Genomic DNA, 13,764 nt, shown 5'->3' with positions numbered 1-13,764 from the left:
TTTATTACGAAGTATATTGGTATACAAGCAATCTTAAAACCCCGCGACCACGCTACTACAGATAGTACTACAGATCCCATGAAGCACCGCGGCACGAGTCATCCGGGTAACCCAGTTGTGGGGCGGAGGGAAAAAAACATTGACATTTTACGGAAGGTCCACCTCTGCTCATACGTAAGGACATTTAATATAGCTCACATAGGTAAGGGTAATAAATGTGTTTGCAATTATCTAACAGGCATTAAGAACTTCACTAAACGATTTCGTCAAGTAAATTACAGGAATCAAACAATCGTCACGTAACGTTAGCTGCAGTCATCAAGGAGCTAACCTAGCATAGCCCTTTTTACTGTCAGTTTATTGATCATTTCATTTGTCTAGTTTTATCTAACTTCTGTATATTTTTAAATCTGATTTACTTTTTAAAAATATTGTCTATTTTCAGCGCACGGAGAAATCATGCTGCTTCTAAAAGTGGGCCAGTCTTCTGGACTTTGTGGTGCCATTCTGAGGATCACACCCGGACTGAAAGGGTTCGTATAGGTAACACTGACTCTTCAAGTTATACCAAAAGCATATTTATACAACATTTACTTGTTTTTAGGGCTCCGGTTCAGGCTGTCGTTGCTGTGAAAAACACACGTCTTTATGCAAGCCAAGCAGCACAGGTACGTAGGAGTAATACTATTTATATTAACACTATGTATTCTGTACATTTGGTATTCTGTAAACAGTTCATATTGTTTTTGGCACTGTCAGTGCCTTGGAGGTATTGGTGATATAACACTGTCATCCCATTCTGGGATAAGTAGAGGAAAGTTCACTGATCACATGACCTACTTATAGAGGTGACACTGCAGCTGTCCTGACAGAACTCATAGAGGAACTCATGTACACTGCTAGAAACGTTTTTTAGCCCCTAAATGTGCCACGTTTATGGCTGAACAAAGGTGTGAATTTATACTTTTGGCAGACATGCAAAATCCAAATGTTCCAAAAGCTAAAATAATAAAACAAATGCAAATGAAAAATGCTACAAATGCCAAACACACACACAAACCCATGAGAGATGCTGCATGTGTACTGAACAAAACAAAAGTTGGCCAGATGACTAGGGGAGCCAACCGTGAGGGATGTTTTGAAGAGACGGAATGAAAAGGCAACTGTACCTTTTCATCCTGTTTCTTCAAAAGGCAGCCAGCTTGCTTTCTTCTGGGAATCCTGCTAATGTCTTTAAAGATGGACATCCCTCAGGTCTGGCTCACCTGGTAGCCTGGTAAGCTTCCTTTTTATTCTCTAAGCAATTCTTTCATGCAGTTGTTTATGTGTGTTTTTTGGCATTTTGACCATTTTCTCTTTCTGTTTTTTTTTTTTTTTAATCTTCCAACATGTATGTGATTGCCATGTGTCTGTAAAAACAATGTTGTTCTTTTGCTAAAGTGATTAAATCTCTTGTCTTACCATAGGCAGTATTGGAGAAGCCGGCAGCAGTCAGGACCGATTCGGCCAGTGCAGCGGACAAGAAGACGGCTACAGCTGTATGTTTGCTACCCAAAATGTTAACGTGATGAGTGAAGTCAAGGTGCATAGGATTCTTCCACTTAATTTTCTGCAGGAGTCCAAATCTTTTGCTGTCAACATTTTCAAAGGACAGATTGCCACATCTCAAGTGTTTCCCTTTCCTTCAGGTAACATACACATTTAAATGAGAAGCTATTTAAGTGTGAAAACAACTTTGACTGTGTGTTTAGTGTTGAATGATGAGCAGGAGCAGTTTCTCCGGGAGCTTGTCGGACCCGTCTGCAAATTCTTTGAGGTGAAATCTTAAATCTCTTCTCTTCTCCGATGGCTGTCATTCTTAAATAGTCAACTATTTCCACTTCCTGTCCGCAGGAGGTGAATGATTCGGCCAAGAATGATGCATTGGAGAAAGTGGAGGACCACACCATGGAGGGCCTGAAAGAGATGGGTGCCTTTGGCCTGCAGGTGCCGGCTGACCTGGGTGGGCTCGGCCTCACCAATACTCAGGTATGCCTGATTGGTATTGACCCCGTGTGAATGACTTCCACACAATGATTGAGAACATGAGTCCATTTCTCCTCAGTATGCCCGCTTAGTGGAGATTGTCGGCACTCACGATCTTGGTGTTGGCATCACGCTTGGTGCTCACCAGTCTATTGGCTTCAAGGGCATTCTGCTTTTTGGGAATGCAGCACAGAAGAAGAAATACCTGCCTAAACTTGCATCAGGTAAACTTTGTGGTTTTTATACATGCTGATTAGGGCTGCATGAGTCTGCAACATGTGAATCATGATTTATCATGATTTACAATATCTTTTCCTCACACGTACGCGCACACACACACACACAATGTGTAGGGCTATGTACTTTTGTTTTAAAGAAACCACACTGTTTATTATTATTGTTATTTTTCCCCAAAACTTCCACTGGTCTTTCTGACATTCTTCATGGGAAGTCCCGCAAGGACTGTTGACCGGGGGACTTTTTCAACAGAAATTAATAAATTCATAAATTCATGATTGCTAACGCTACAATACATTTATGCATGTAACTAAGACAAGTCGCCTCTCCAACCATCATGCTAATGAATGTTTCTGATGCAGCTTGTTAAGTAAAATCGTTGCTATTTCATTAATTCATTCATTTTCTACCGCTTTTTCCTCACGAGGGTCGCGGGGGGTGCTGGAGTCTATCCCAAATGTCTCCGGGCGAGAGGCGGGGTACACCCTGGACTGGTCGCCAGCCAATCACAGGGCACATATAGACAAACAACCATTCACACTCACATTCATACCTATGGACAATTTGGAGTCGCCAATTAACCTAGCATGTTTTTGGAATGTGGGAGAAAAACGGAGTACCCGGAGAAAACCCACGGGGAGAACATGCAAACTGCACACAGAGATGGCCGAGGGTGGAATTGAACCCTGGTCTCCTAGCTGTGAGGTCTGCGCGCTAACCACTCGACTGCCATGCCGCCCTCGTTGCTATTTAGAAATGCAATTTTGTATTAGTGTGAATCGAGATTGTAATGTTTTTTTTCAGCCCTAACACTGATTTTGTATCCCGTCTAAAAAGGTAAATCTAAATGAATCATGATGAGTGACTTTTGCATGTATGTCCAGGTGAGCACATTGCTGCTTTTTGCCTGACTGAGCCAGCCAGTGGCTCTGATGCCGCCTCCATCAAAACCACAGCTGTCCAATCCGCCTGCGGACAGTTCTTCACTCTCAATGGCGGCAAGATCTGGATCAGGTGAGACCACATGTCTTACATTGTATACTCAACTCAAAAAAATATTTTAACTTTTTTGACATGCAATTGTCACTTTTGGCAGCAATGGGGGTCTGGCTGAAATCTTCACAGTCTTTGCCAAGACACCCATAAAGGATCCGAACACTGGACAGATGAAAGATAAGATCACAGCTTTTGTTGTGGAGAAGAGCTTCGGTGGTGTAACACAGTGAGACTATTTTTTTCTTCTGACTGGTGGTCACTAAAATATTGTGACTACATTTGATTCATGATTTGTTTTTGTTTGTTCTTCCTCATTCCTAGTGGGCCACCAGAGAAAAAGATGGGCATCAAGGCCTCCAACACGGCAGAGGTTTATTTTGACAATGTCCGTGTGCCGGCTGACTGCGTGCTGGGCGAGATAGGCGGTGGTTTCAAGGTCGCTATGAACATCCTCAACAACGGGCGATTCGGTATGGCGGCTGCCCTCTCTGGCACCATGAAAGGAGCCATCAACAAAGCGGTGAGTTATCATTAGATTGAATGGTTGTCTATATATGCCCTGCGATTGGCTAGTGACCAGTCCATGGTTTATCCCGCCTCTCGCCCAAAGTCAGCTGGGATAGACTCCATGTCAGCCATGATCCTAATGAGATGACAAGCAATATAGAAAATGTGATGGGCTTTGTTTTGCTTATTTGACAGTATTTCAGCTTTTTCTCCGGACAAAGTTAGCTGCAGGTTCCAAATCGCCCACAGGTTACAATTGAAACACCCATGCATTATTTGAATGAATTTGTTTTTTTCTGTTTTTGCAAGGTGGACCATGCAACCAATAGAACTCAGTTTGGAAACAAGATCCACACCTATGGGACCATCCAGGAGAAGCTGGCCCGTATGACCATGCTGCAATATGTCACAGAGGTTGGTAGAAGTTTATAGCATCAACTTTTAAATCTTCCAAGTCACTGATGTGTGCTTTTGTGTGTTCTTCAGTCTCTGGCCTACATGATCAGTGGCAATATGGACAGTGGAGCAACTGAGTTCCAGATCGAAGCTGCCATCAGCAAGATCTTTGCCTCTGTGAGAAGCTTTCCTTGAACAGGCTATTTAAGCATGTGTTGCAGGTGCTCATTTAGGTATTTTTGTTTACAGGAAGCAGCTTGGACTGTGACTGATGAGTGTATTCAGGTCATGGGTGGCATGGGCTACATGAAGGTGAGGGATCGTTCTGATCTGATCTAGTCCCAGTCCACCGTGTGATACCGGAATTGTTCATAAAAGTGCCCGCTTAAGTCGTCATCAACATACTGCATAGCCAAATATGCAATATTTTAATGTTGGTGAAGTGATGATGAGACTGAATGACTGTACACAAACGAGCCTATTATTGTTGATAAAACAGCATGGTATACCTTACAGCAAGACACACTCCACGCTTAAATGCAGCCAACAAATGCCACTGCTCTCCATAGCCCGACCCTTGAATCATAGCTCAAAACCGTCCACGATACTCTCGTCATTACTATATCATATCAAAACAAAAGAATCAAAATAAAAATCGAGGAAAACTATACACCAAACTGCCATAGGTTCAAAAATACTTTATTGCCCATTCTCAGTTGTCTCTTGCTAACATCATTTGGCTATGTCGACAAGCACCAGCGTGAACCAGCCAGTTTGAGGGGTGTTGAGATAAGCAGGTTTCACTGTATTGAAGTGTGAGGCACCTTTAAAGTAATGTTGCTAAAAATGAACCACGTAGCACCCCACTTATCATTGCTAGGCTCTTCACACAATGGATTGATGCACAGTCACTACACTCATTTTTCTGCAAGCACTCAAAGGGCACAGGCATGATAACCTGTACACTAATGCTGTGCATCACTTTTTTTAAAGATCTGGACGTATGCCCAAAAGCTGAAAATGGCATACAGCCAAAAATATTTTGATTTATAAAACCATTCATGCATGCAATTTTCCCTTTCTAAATCACACTCCACCTGGAAGATTACACAGGTGGATTTAACTACACAGTTGACATACCGGTACACATATTCTCATGCTAAATTTAATTTTATAAATCACAACATTTGCATATTTTGTGCATAAGCAAGTTTTATAAAAAGCCCCAGGTAAACATATCAACAGTATGCAATTAAGAAACCATTTTGGTTTGCTGTCTCACAGGACGCTGGAGTGGAACGAGTGATGAGAGATCTGAGAATTTTCCGCATCTTTGAGGGCACCAACGATATCCTCAGGCTTTTTGTGGCCCTGAATGGCTTCCAGGTAAATATTCTTACATCTGAAAGAGACTACATCACCTCTGACACATGCTTTGTCTGCTCCTCAGAATGCTGGCAACCAGTTGAAGAGCTTGCAAAAAGCAATTAAGAACCCACTTGGCAATGCTGGACTCCTGGCAGGAGAGCTTACAAAGAGAGCTAAAAGGTAACATCTAAGTGATCCATTACTCCGTTTGATTTAAGATTCAGTTTGCTTCTCCATTACCAAATGGAATAACACTGGCTCGCCTCTCGCTTTTTAGGAAGGCAGGCATGAGCACGGGCTTGACACTTCAAGGGACCGTCCACCCCGAGTTGGCTCATAGTGGTGAACTGGTGTGTTCATTATTCTGTGACTTAAATTAATTTTTTTGTGGCACATTAACATTTTTGGGGGGTCATTCTGCTACTTAGGCTGTGAAAGCGATTGAACAATTTGGCATGGTCATCGAGGAGCTTCTTATCAAACATGGCAAGAAGATTATTGGTGAGTGTGTGGAAGTGAAGTGTGTAGACAACAATTTGCTCAGGACATTTGAGAAATTGGGGAGGAAAACAATACTCTCCTGTTGCAGATGAGCAGTTTGTATTGCAGAGAGTTGCAGACTGTACCATCGACATTTACACCATGGTTGTAGTCCTTTCAAGGTACAGAAACATTCTTCTTGTCTTAGTGTGTTTACATTTATCTACATAGCCTGGTATTGTTTTCCTCCGCAGGGCTTCACGCTCACTCAGTCAGGGCCACCCCTCAGCCCAACATGAGAAGGTTTTGTGCGAGACCTGGTGTGTGGAGGTAAGATGTGCTTAAAAAACGGCACACATAAACACCCTCAATATAAGTTTGTATGTATGTATTTCATGCACAAAGGATCAAACTATTTGTATTGCATTCATCTTTTATTTATTTTATGGACATTTTTCTTTCTTGGTTCTTCAGGCCCATGGTAGACTCATGCGGGACATCAATGCGCTGCGTTCCAACCAATCCAGGCATCTTTACAAGAACTTGCGGGCCATTTCCACAGCAGTGGTGGAGAACGGCGGGCTAGTGGCGCCTCACCCACTGGGTTTCTAATCACTCTTCTCCGATTGTGTCTTTTCTTTCTTTTCACCGTCAGGATTGCAGAGCGTCACACATCATGTGTGGTACCTCGCCATCAATTTAAGCCGGTCATGAGATTGTTCCTATAGCATATTTATGGACACGTTCGAGCTTGATTGTTGTGTGTTAGTGTTTGAATGCTAGAGATGAACTTTCAAGCCGTAAAAAAACACAAAGCCGGTCAAACAAAAACTGAACACTTGATTCCACAGCTGTTGGGAGACATTTGCAGCTTCCCTGTTTGCGCTTAACAACATTGAACCTCCTGAAAGGGACTGAAGTGTTATTGTAGGCCAAATATATCCATGGTGATTTTTCTTTGTGTTGCATTTAAAATGTGTTCAAATACTGGTAGGGGGTGCTAATGTTTTCAATGCTGTTGCATGTTATTATGGATCATTTGACCACACCGATACAGCACTACTGTACTGTCTTGGCCAACACCTAAAACCTGTTTTTAACCCCCTGTGCCTCCATGACAGCAAAAGCAAATCTGCTCAAGTCTGATGTATTGCATCATTTTTAGCAAGAAGGGAATGTTTTTTTTTTTTAAACTAACAACTCAATAAAACTGCCTTACCAATTTGAAAATACCACAATTATTAAGTTAATGTGGGTACTCGAAAATGATTAATGTCATTGTCTACAATGATTTTGATGTGGTTTGACGTCAGCACGTGATGGTACGTCATGACGTCACCGTAGGCCGTCATGATGAGTGAGTCGCTCTCGAGCTGACGTCTGTTCAAAACTTGCTGTTATTAGCATTTTGAGCTTCGACTTAATATATATGGGAGTGGAAGCTTTCCTTGTGTAAAGGTATGATTATTCATGAAGTCCTGTGTGTAGAAAGCTAGGTTTTGTACTTTATATATATATAGTGTGATTTTGTACCCACTTTTTATTCAGCACATGCGTGAATTTCATTAATGGCGTCTGGACAGGTGTTCCGGTGGAAAGTAAAACTCGCCATGTTTAGTGTGGTCGCCATGGTGACAGTGACGGCCCACTCGGCTTGAAAAACTTAACTCCCGCTTATATGCGATTTTAAAGCGCTTCCTTTTAAAAACACAGGAGTCACAACTCAGGAATTTGAATTGAATTCCGAAATAAATGTGAATGCTAGGACATGGAGACGGCTAGCGACAATACCACAGAAAGAACTGACGATGAGGAAGTCATCAATTCAGGTTAGTACACATTATGGAACAATTACCTTGCTACCAGTGCCCCCAGTTTGATGCATTATCTGTCTTCAATTAATGGATGTTTGGTTCACTTCCTTTTTAGGGTGCGTTTACACTTGTAGTCCAGTACTCTGGTCTGGACCAGAAATGAAATGATATTATTGGTGGTCCCTTGCAGAGCAAATTATAGTCTCAGCTAAGCATGCACAAACTGGCTCTTTGATTGGACGGATCATTGTCCCACAACCTCACACTCCCAAAACATTACATTTTCCAGGTCATATACACTTATATAGGACTTTGCTATCTATGGCAAAGTTATTTTTTTTTTAAATACCCTGGCCAAAATTATTTGCCCCCTGATATTTAATAGTCAATAATATAGCCTTTCTGATTCCAAACTGAAAATAATGTTTGGTATTTTTTCAAGACCAAATTATGCAATACTTTGCATAATTTGTGCATTTTGCACATTCATTTTTGGCACTTTCTTGGTCAATGAGTCTCTACTTGGCTGCACAAAAACCACATAAATTTGCAAGCACAAGCACTTTGATAAAGAAGGTAAGAAACACAACATTTAAGAATTAACTTGTCCGTGCGGCTCTCTCCTCCCCGCTTCCCTCTCAATATGCATTTCGTATTGTTTTCAGTTTTAGACGAACCCTTTGTAAATAATGAAAACCAAGGTACAACTGTCTACAAAAATGCAAGTGTGAATGCTGACCGTAATGGAATAAATTGGCCACCAAGTATCCTTTTTATTTTGTCCAGACCAATACAGAGAACTACAAGTGTGAACGCACTCTTAGTGGTGGATCCTCAAAAGAATTAACAATGCTACTCTCTCTTATGTTCTCCTGTGACTTCTCCAGTAACCACAGAGGAAAAGGAAGACATTAACGAGAAGAGCGAAGAAATTCCCGAGGACTCTAATGACGACACCAAAAATGACCCCCATGACGACGATGACACTAAAAATGACACCAATGATGAAAATGAAGACAACGCAGACAACAAAGAAGACACCAATGAAGACAACGATGTTGAGGAATACCAAGAGCCCATCGAGATCGTTCGTCCAGTAAAAGTGCATGCCTACTTTTACTATCTTGCCTTTAAAAAGACACATCTACTGTAGTGTTTTAAACAACTTTACTGTCTCTATCCTTGCCGCCTTTTGCAGAAGTTCATCAGTTGTGCGAACACTTTGGGTATCCCCAAAGAGTTGTGGCTGGAGGACCATGAGAATGCGCTGGACCTCTTCATTGATGACACATCTATTCCCATTTTGGTGGTCTACTTGGACACAGACATGACACTCAAAGTGGAATATTCCATTCCACCACAGGTACAGTGTAATTCCTCCCCTGACAAGGCTTGCTTAAAATCAATCTCCAAGAGAAATTCGCTAGGAATTGAACAAAACTACTGACGTCATCTTCCATATTCCATGTCAGGTGGTGGAGGAGCTGGTCTATTTTATGCGTGAGCCAGGAGCCATGATCACCGCTGAGAACTTCTACTTAGAGGTGGAATATGGGAGTGTGCAGGGTGACCCCACTGAGAGCCTGCTTAATTTCCTGACCAGCTTACATACAGATGACAATGACATTAGCAGTGACTGGGAGAAGGGCATCAAGGATAATTACATCAATGGCATGCACAATTACATGGTCCACCTCACAGGTGGAGAAGACCCAACTTGATTTATTGTCATTACTGCATAATTAGGAGTATGTAATATTTTCCATTGTTTGAACAGATGACGTTAGTAAGAAGGAGGGTAAGACAGTGTTGTACATCCCAATGGAAGGCCTGGCTGACAGTGCTGAAGAGGGCAGCAGGGACGGTCATCTGGTGCAGAGGATGGAATGTAAGTATAGTATGTGTCCTTGACTAAGGATTTTCATATCTGATTTGAATCTGATTTGTTTGATTTTTTCCATCCTCACATGTTTTTTTTTTTTAGCTAATGGCAATCCTGAGAAACAGATTTCATTTGTGACTTTTTCCACCTCGGAGAAAACGACTGAAACACTCATAAACGAATAAGCCTGGTAGATGAGCAGTACTGACACAGGAACAAAACCGAACCACAGGCGCTGTCGGCACATATCTGAAAAGTCCACATAAAAGTAGAACATATGACTTGAAAAACAACAACTTTCCAAAACGCAACCAAACTTCTTGCATAAAAATCCACTGGGGCGGCACGGTGCTCGAGTGGTTTGCGCACAGACCTCATAGCAAGGAGACCAGGGTTCAATTCCACCCTCGGCCATCTCTGTGTGGAGTTTGCATGTTCTCCCCGTGCATGCGTGAGTTTTCTCCAGGTACTCCGGTTTCCTCCCACATTCCAAAAACATGCTAGGTTAATTGGCAACTCCAAATTGTCCATAGGTATGAATGTGAGTGTGAATGGTTGTTTGTCTATATGTGCCCTGTGATTGGCTGGCTACCAGTCCAGGGTGTACCCTACCTCTGGCCCAAAGACAGCTGGGATAGGCTCCAGCACCCCCTTGTTTTCCTTGTGAGGAAAAGCGGTAGAAAATGAATGAATGAAAAATCCACTGGTGGGATAAAAAAATGAAGTTAGTGTAATTGTTAGTTGTTGTTGTATGATGTGTTAGAAGCTTCTAACATAAGTTGGACTTCATTTTCTGGAGTAATCTTTAACCTTTTTAAAATGCTACGGTTGAGCCAATGAGTCCCTTTATGTTGACGGTCTTCCGAGAACTCAAAGACAGCGCTCACCTCGAGTGGGCGATTTTAAATGTATACATGTAGGTCTTCTATTAAACCTGCGCATCATTTTCAAATCTTTTTTAAACACAAATTAGGCGGTATTTTGTATCAAAATAGGATACTTATCACAAAAAATACAGACGTTTGTAAAAATGTAGACTCAGCAGCGGCTGTGGCCACCCCTCATGTAGTCATTTCATAGCTTCAACAGTGAGTTGATAGCCGAATCAGACTGCTCCAATTCAAATCGTCAACCAGTTGAATATGCTAAGACACCCCTTAGTTCAAGCGTTGAACAATAAAACTCACAATGTAGCCCAACAGTATCCACCATTGCTCTCCACATTTTCAGCCGTCTTGATACACTGGACGGACCAGATCAAGGAGTTGCTGAACGTCCAAGAAACCAGCATGGGTGACAACAGTGGTCCACTGCAGGAGATAGCATACTGGGAGCGCCACTCTGCCAAGCTCATGGACATGAGTCAGCAGCTGCAGAAGGCCGGAGTCAAACATATCCAGCGAATGCTTGAGCTGGCCAACTCACTCTATGTCAAGCGCTTCTGCAAACTCGCCAAGGAAATGCAGGTGAGACAGCCATTATTCACTATGAAATTGTTAAAGAATGACCTTGGTACTTCCTTGGTTTTTCCCCAACCTTCTGACCTATTGTAATACACTCCTGATGAAAATGTTAAGACCTTAAGTACTGTTGGACCTTAAGGATGTTCTAAGTAGAACTTCAAAATGCAAAAAGAAGGAATGCTAACGATACAAAAAAAATGTAAATAAGCTGTAAGGTATACAAAACTGTGGCAAGACCAGCCGTGTTGTTTGGTCTAGAGACAGGAAAAAGACAGGAAGCAGAACTGGAGGTAGCAGAGATGAGGATGCTGAGGTTCTCATTGGGAGTGACCAGGATGGAGTACAAAGTCAGAGATAAAGATGGAGATAAAGTCACAGAGGCCAGACTAAGATGGTTGGGACATGTTCAGAGGAGAGATAGTGAATATATTGGTGGAAGGATGCTGCATTTAGAGCTTCCAGGTAGGACGTTTAGAGGAAGACCAAAGAGGTTCATGGATGTAGTGAAGGAGGACATGAGGGTAGCTGGTGTGAGAGAGACAGAGGTTGGATGGAAGACAGGGAAAAGCCGAAAGAGAAAGAAGAAGAGGCTGTTCATCAGCTGATGAAAAGTTTAAGACAAGAGCCTTTAAAAGCCCAAGTCTTGGTCATTTTCTGTCAGGTATTCACACTGTCATGATCTCTTGATGACAAAGGCAAAAAAGCTTTCCCTCTTTGAATGTGGTCTCTCTTAGTTCAATGGTTGTTTGCAATAAATAGCTTGCTAATTTTTCCGTCTTTTGGCATTTGGACCAACAGTGCTGAATAAAAATAGCACTTATATAATAGCACTAATATCATCATGTTTGTTTTGCCCACACAGGATTTATCTCTGGAGGCACAATCCAACCTGAGATACCTGTCCTTGTTGGTGGAACCCTGTAAAGAACTGGCTCATGTTAAAATAAATGAACTCACCCCTAAGCTACAGCACATTGTCAGCCTCATTCGCATCATCTGGATCAACTCCACCCACTATAACACCAACGAGCGGATCACAGGCCTCTTCCTCAAGGTACATTTAAAAAATCGGGATGGGCTGTGAGAGGAAGTCTTGAGTTTCCAAAGAAAACCCACACAATGAAATGCTCCAATGTTGAACCTCCTAACTGTGAGGCCGACATGCTAACCACTACGCCACCATTTACAACATAGTTCAATAAAGTTGAGGTCAATTGCCCTCAATGGTCCACTATTGTGAGAACATAGTTTGCTGCAATAATAAAACCTTCTATTTGCTGCTGTCTTGCAGACAAGTTATGAGATTATCCACCTGTGCATCAAGAGCGTCTCTCTGGACAGGATCTTTGAGGGCTACGTGACCTCCAGCAAGCAAGAGCTCAACGACAGCATCACATGCTGCCAGAACTGGAAGAATATCTATGCACGTGCCGTTGAGGTGCACCACGAGTACGATAAAGAAACATGCCAACATATGACTGATGCTTTGCTTTCACATTTAATTATGTACACTTTTTTTCCACCAGGCAATCTAAAAAAGGCTGGCAACTGGACCAAACAAATATTTTTGTCCCGGTTGATGCCTGCATTCAAAGGTTCAAAGACCTGCTTGAGGTGCACACATTTGAAGTATTTGAACTATGGTATCATAGTACCAACTGGATGCTATGCGCCATGCTAGCGATGCTGTTTGGTTTTCACTTCAGGTATGCGACACACAGCAGCAGTTTGCCCGCTGGGAAGATGGCAACCAGAGAGCGCTGCCGTGCTTCAGCGGCTATCAGGGCCCCGAGCTCACTCTTTCCCTTGTGAAGATCGAGGCCAAGTTCCAGCACGGCCTTCAGATCCTGCGCTCCGTTGATAAAGGCATCCTCGAGGTGGAGAACACCGGATGGCATATTGAGTTCAACAGGTGTGTTTATTTCAATTGTAAAATTATAGTAAAAATTATATGGGAGCATTCCGTGTGGCCTCGCAATAATGAGGTAATAAATGATGGTTGGACATCGGGTGTCACGTTGACCACATGCTGGTAACATGTCTGTGGCACGAGGAAGAGGTCTGTTGGATAACAGACCAAACAATCCATCCAAATGTAGGCCCGCCCAGGGATCACACATATTTGTGGGTCCAGCCAAAATGGCTTCTTATTGGAGGGCAGCGGGGTGTGCGGGGACTGCTGGGGTGCTGGGCACTCGGTGGGTGCACTCAGGGCCTAGGGGGGTTGGGGCCAGGTGGGGTTGGTGGTGTGCTTCAGCAATGTCCTGGGGTTTTGCTGGGGTGTCCGATGTTCCCGCTCTTCTTTTGTTGTTTTGTCTTATGTAAGATTCTGTGATTATATGCGTGGGGAAAAAAAATCACTTATTGAATTGGTAACTGCTATGGCGTGGAGAAGGGGTAGGATTTAATAAGCTTTGCTTCTTCCTGCTCCTTTTCAGACATGTGTAGTAATGAGGTGTTGTGTGTATGCATGTATGTGTATATATATATATATATATATATATATATATATATATATATATATATATATATATATATGTGTGTGTATGTATGTGTATATATATACAGTAAACCTCGGATATATCGGATTCAATTG

The 13,764-nt window shown here is 42.4% G+C and overlaps 2 protein-coding genes across 5 annotated transcripts in view; both read left to right on the top strand.

Moving 5' to 3' along the window:
• Window positions 1-63: 63 nt before the first annotated feature.
• acadvl (acyl-CoA dehydrogenase very long chain) lies at window positions 64-6,802 on the top strand. 2 transcript variants are annotated; one of them, XM_058067957.1, is made up of 21 exons: window positions 64-202; window positions 446-533; window positions 605-668; window positions 1,467-1,538; window positions 1,616-1,688; window positions 1,752-1,816; window positions 1,894-2,028; window positions 2,105-2,249; window positions 3,147-3,276; window positions 3,359-3,484; window positions 3,580-3,778; window positions 4,075-4,179; window positions 4,252-4,338; window positions 4,411-4,473; window positions 5,446-5,547; window positions 5,612-5,709; window positions 5,807-5,879; window positions 5,958-6,030; window positions 6,119-6,191; window positions 6,264-6,339; window positions 6,484-6,802. In XM_058067957.1, exons 1-21 carry the CDS (start codon window positions 79-81, stop codon window positions 6,619-6,621), a joined length of 2,109 nt encoding a protein of 702 aa, XP_057923940.1. In that variant the 5' UTR covers window positions 64-78; the 3' UTR covers window positions 6,622-6,802. The 2 variants fall into 2 exon arrangements, with proteins under 2 accessions (XP_057923940.1, XP_057923941.1); XM_058067958.1 differs by having other exon boundaries at window positions 95-174.
• Window positions 6,803-7,247: 445 nt separating this feature from the next.
• dnah2 (dynein, axonemal, heavy chain 2) overlaps window positions 7,248-13,764 on the top strand; it is an 80,916-nt gene continuing 74,399 nt past the window's right edge. For 2 of the 3 annotated variants that reach the window (XM_058067825.1, XM_058067824.1), the window contains exons 1-11: window positions 7,248-7,467; window positions 7,723-7,838; window positions 8,711-8,925; window positions 9,022-9,186; window positions 9,296-9,524; window positions 9,601-9,711; window positions 10,936-11,171; window positions 12,031-12,222; window positions 12,460-12,617; window positions 12,695-12,782; window positions 12,875-13,080. In XM_058067825.1, coding sequence (XP_057923808.1) covers window positions 7,778-7,838; window positions 8,711-8,925; window positions 9,022-9,186; window positions 9,296-9,524; window positions 9,601-9,711; window positions 10,936-11,171; window positions 12,031-12,222; window positions 12,460-12,617; window positions 12,695-12,782; window positions 12,875-13,080 — 1,661 coding nt within the window. In that variant the 5' untranslated portion in view covers window positions 7,248-7,467; window positions 7,723-7,777. Of the gene's footprint in view, window positions 7,468-7,722; window positions 7,839-8,710; window positions 8,926-9,021; window positions 9,187-9,295; window positions 9,525-9,600; window positions 9,712-10,935; window positions 11,172-12,030; window positions 12,223-12,459; window positions 12,618-12,694; window positions 12,783-12,874; window positions 13,081-13,764 lie in introns of those variants that run through there. The other variant, XM_058067826.1, reaches the window with a different exon arrangement.

Source organism: Doryrhamphus excisus, chromosome 3 (genome assembly GCF_030265055.1).
Source record: "Doryrhamphus excisus isolate RoL2022-K1 chromosome 3, RoL_Dexc_1.0, whole genome shotgun sequence".
Taxonomy (NCBI): domain Eukaryota; kingdom Metazoa; phylum Chordata; class Actinopteri; order Syngnathiformes; family Syngnathidae; genus Doryrhamphus; species Doryrhamphus excisus.
The sequence above is the reverse complement of the archived record's forward strand: the minus strand, read 5'-3'. Positions and strand labels throughout refer to the sequence as shown.

Excerpts from the sequence above, each read along its gene's own strand:
- acadvl (XM_058067957.1), top strand. The coding sequence starts at position 79 with ATGAAGCACCGCGGCACGAGTCATCCGGGTAACCCAGTTGTGGGGCGG. Across the intron at positions 3,485-3,579 it reads AGCTTCGGTGGTGTAACACA|TGGGCCACCAGAGAAAAAGA; the intron begins GTGAGACTATTT and ends CCTCATTCCTAG. Across the intron at positions 4,474-5,445 it reads GTGGCATGGGCTACATGAAG|GACGCTGGAGTGGAACGAGT; the intron begins GTGAGGGATCGT and ends GCTGTCTCACAG.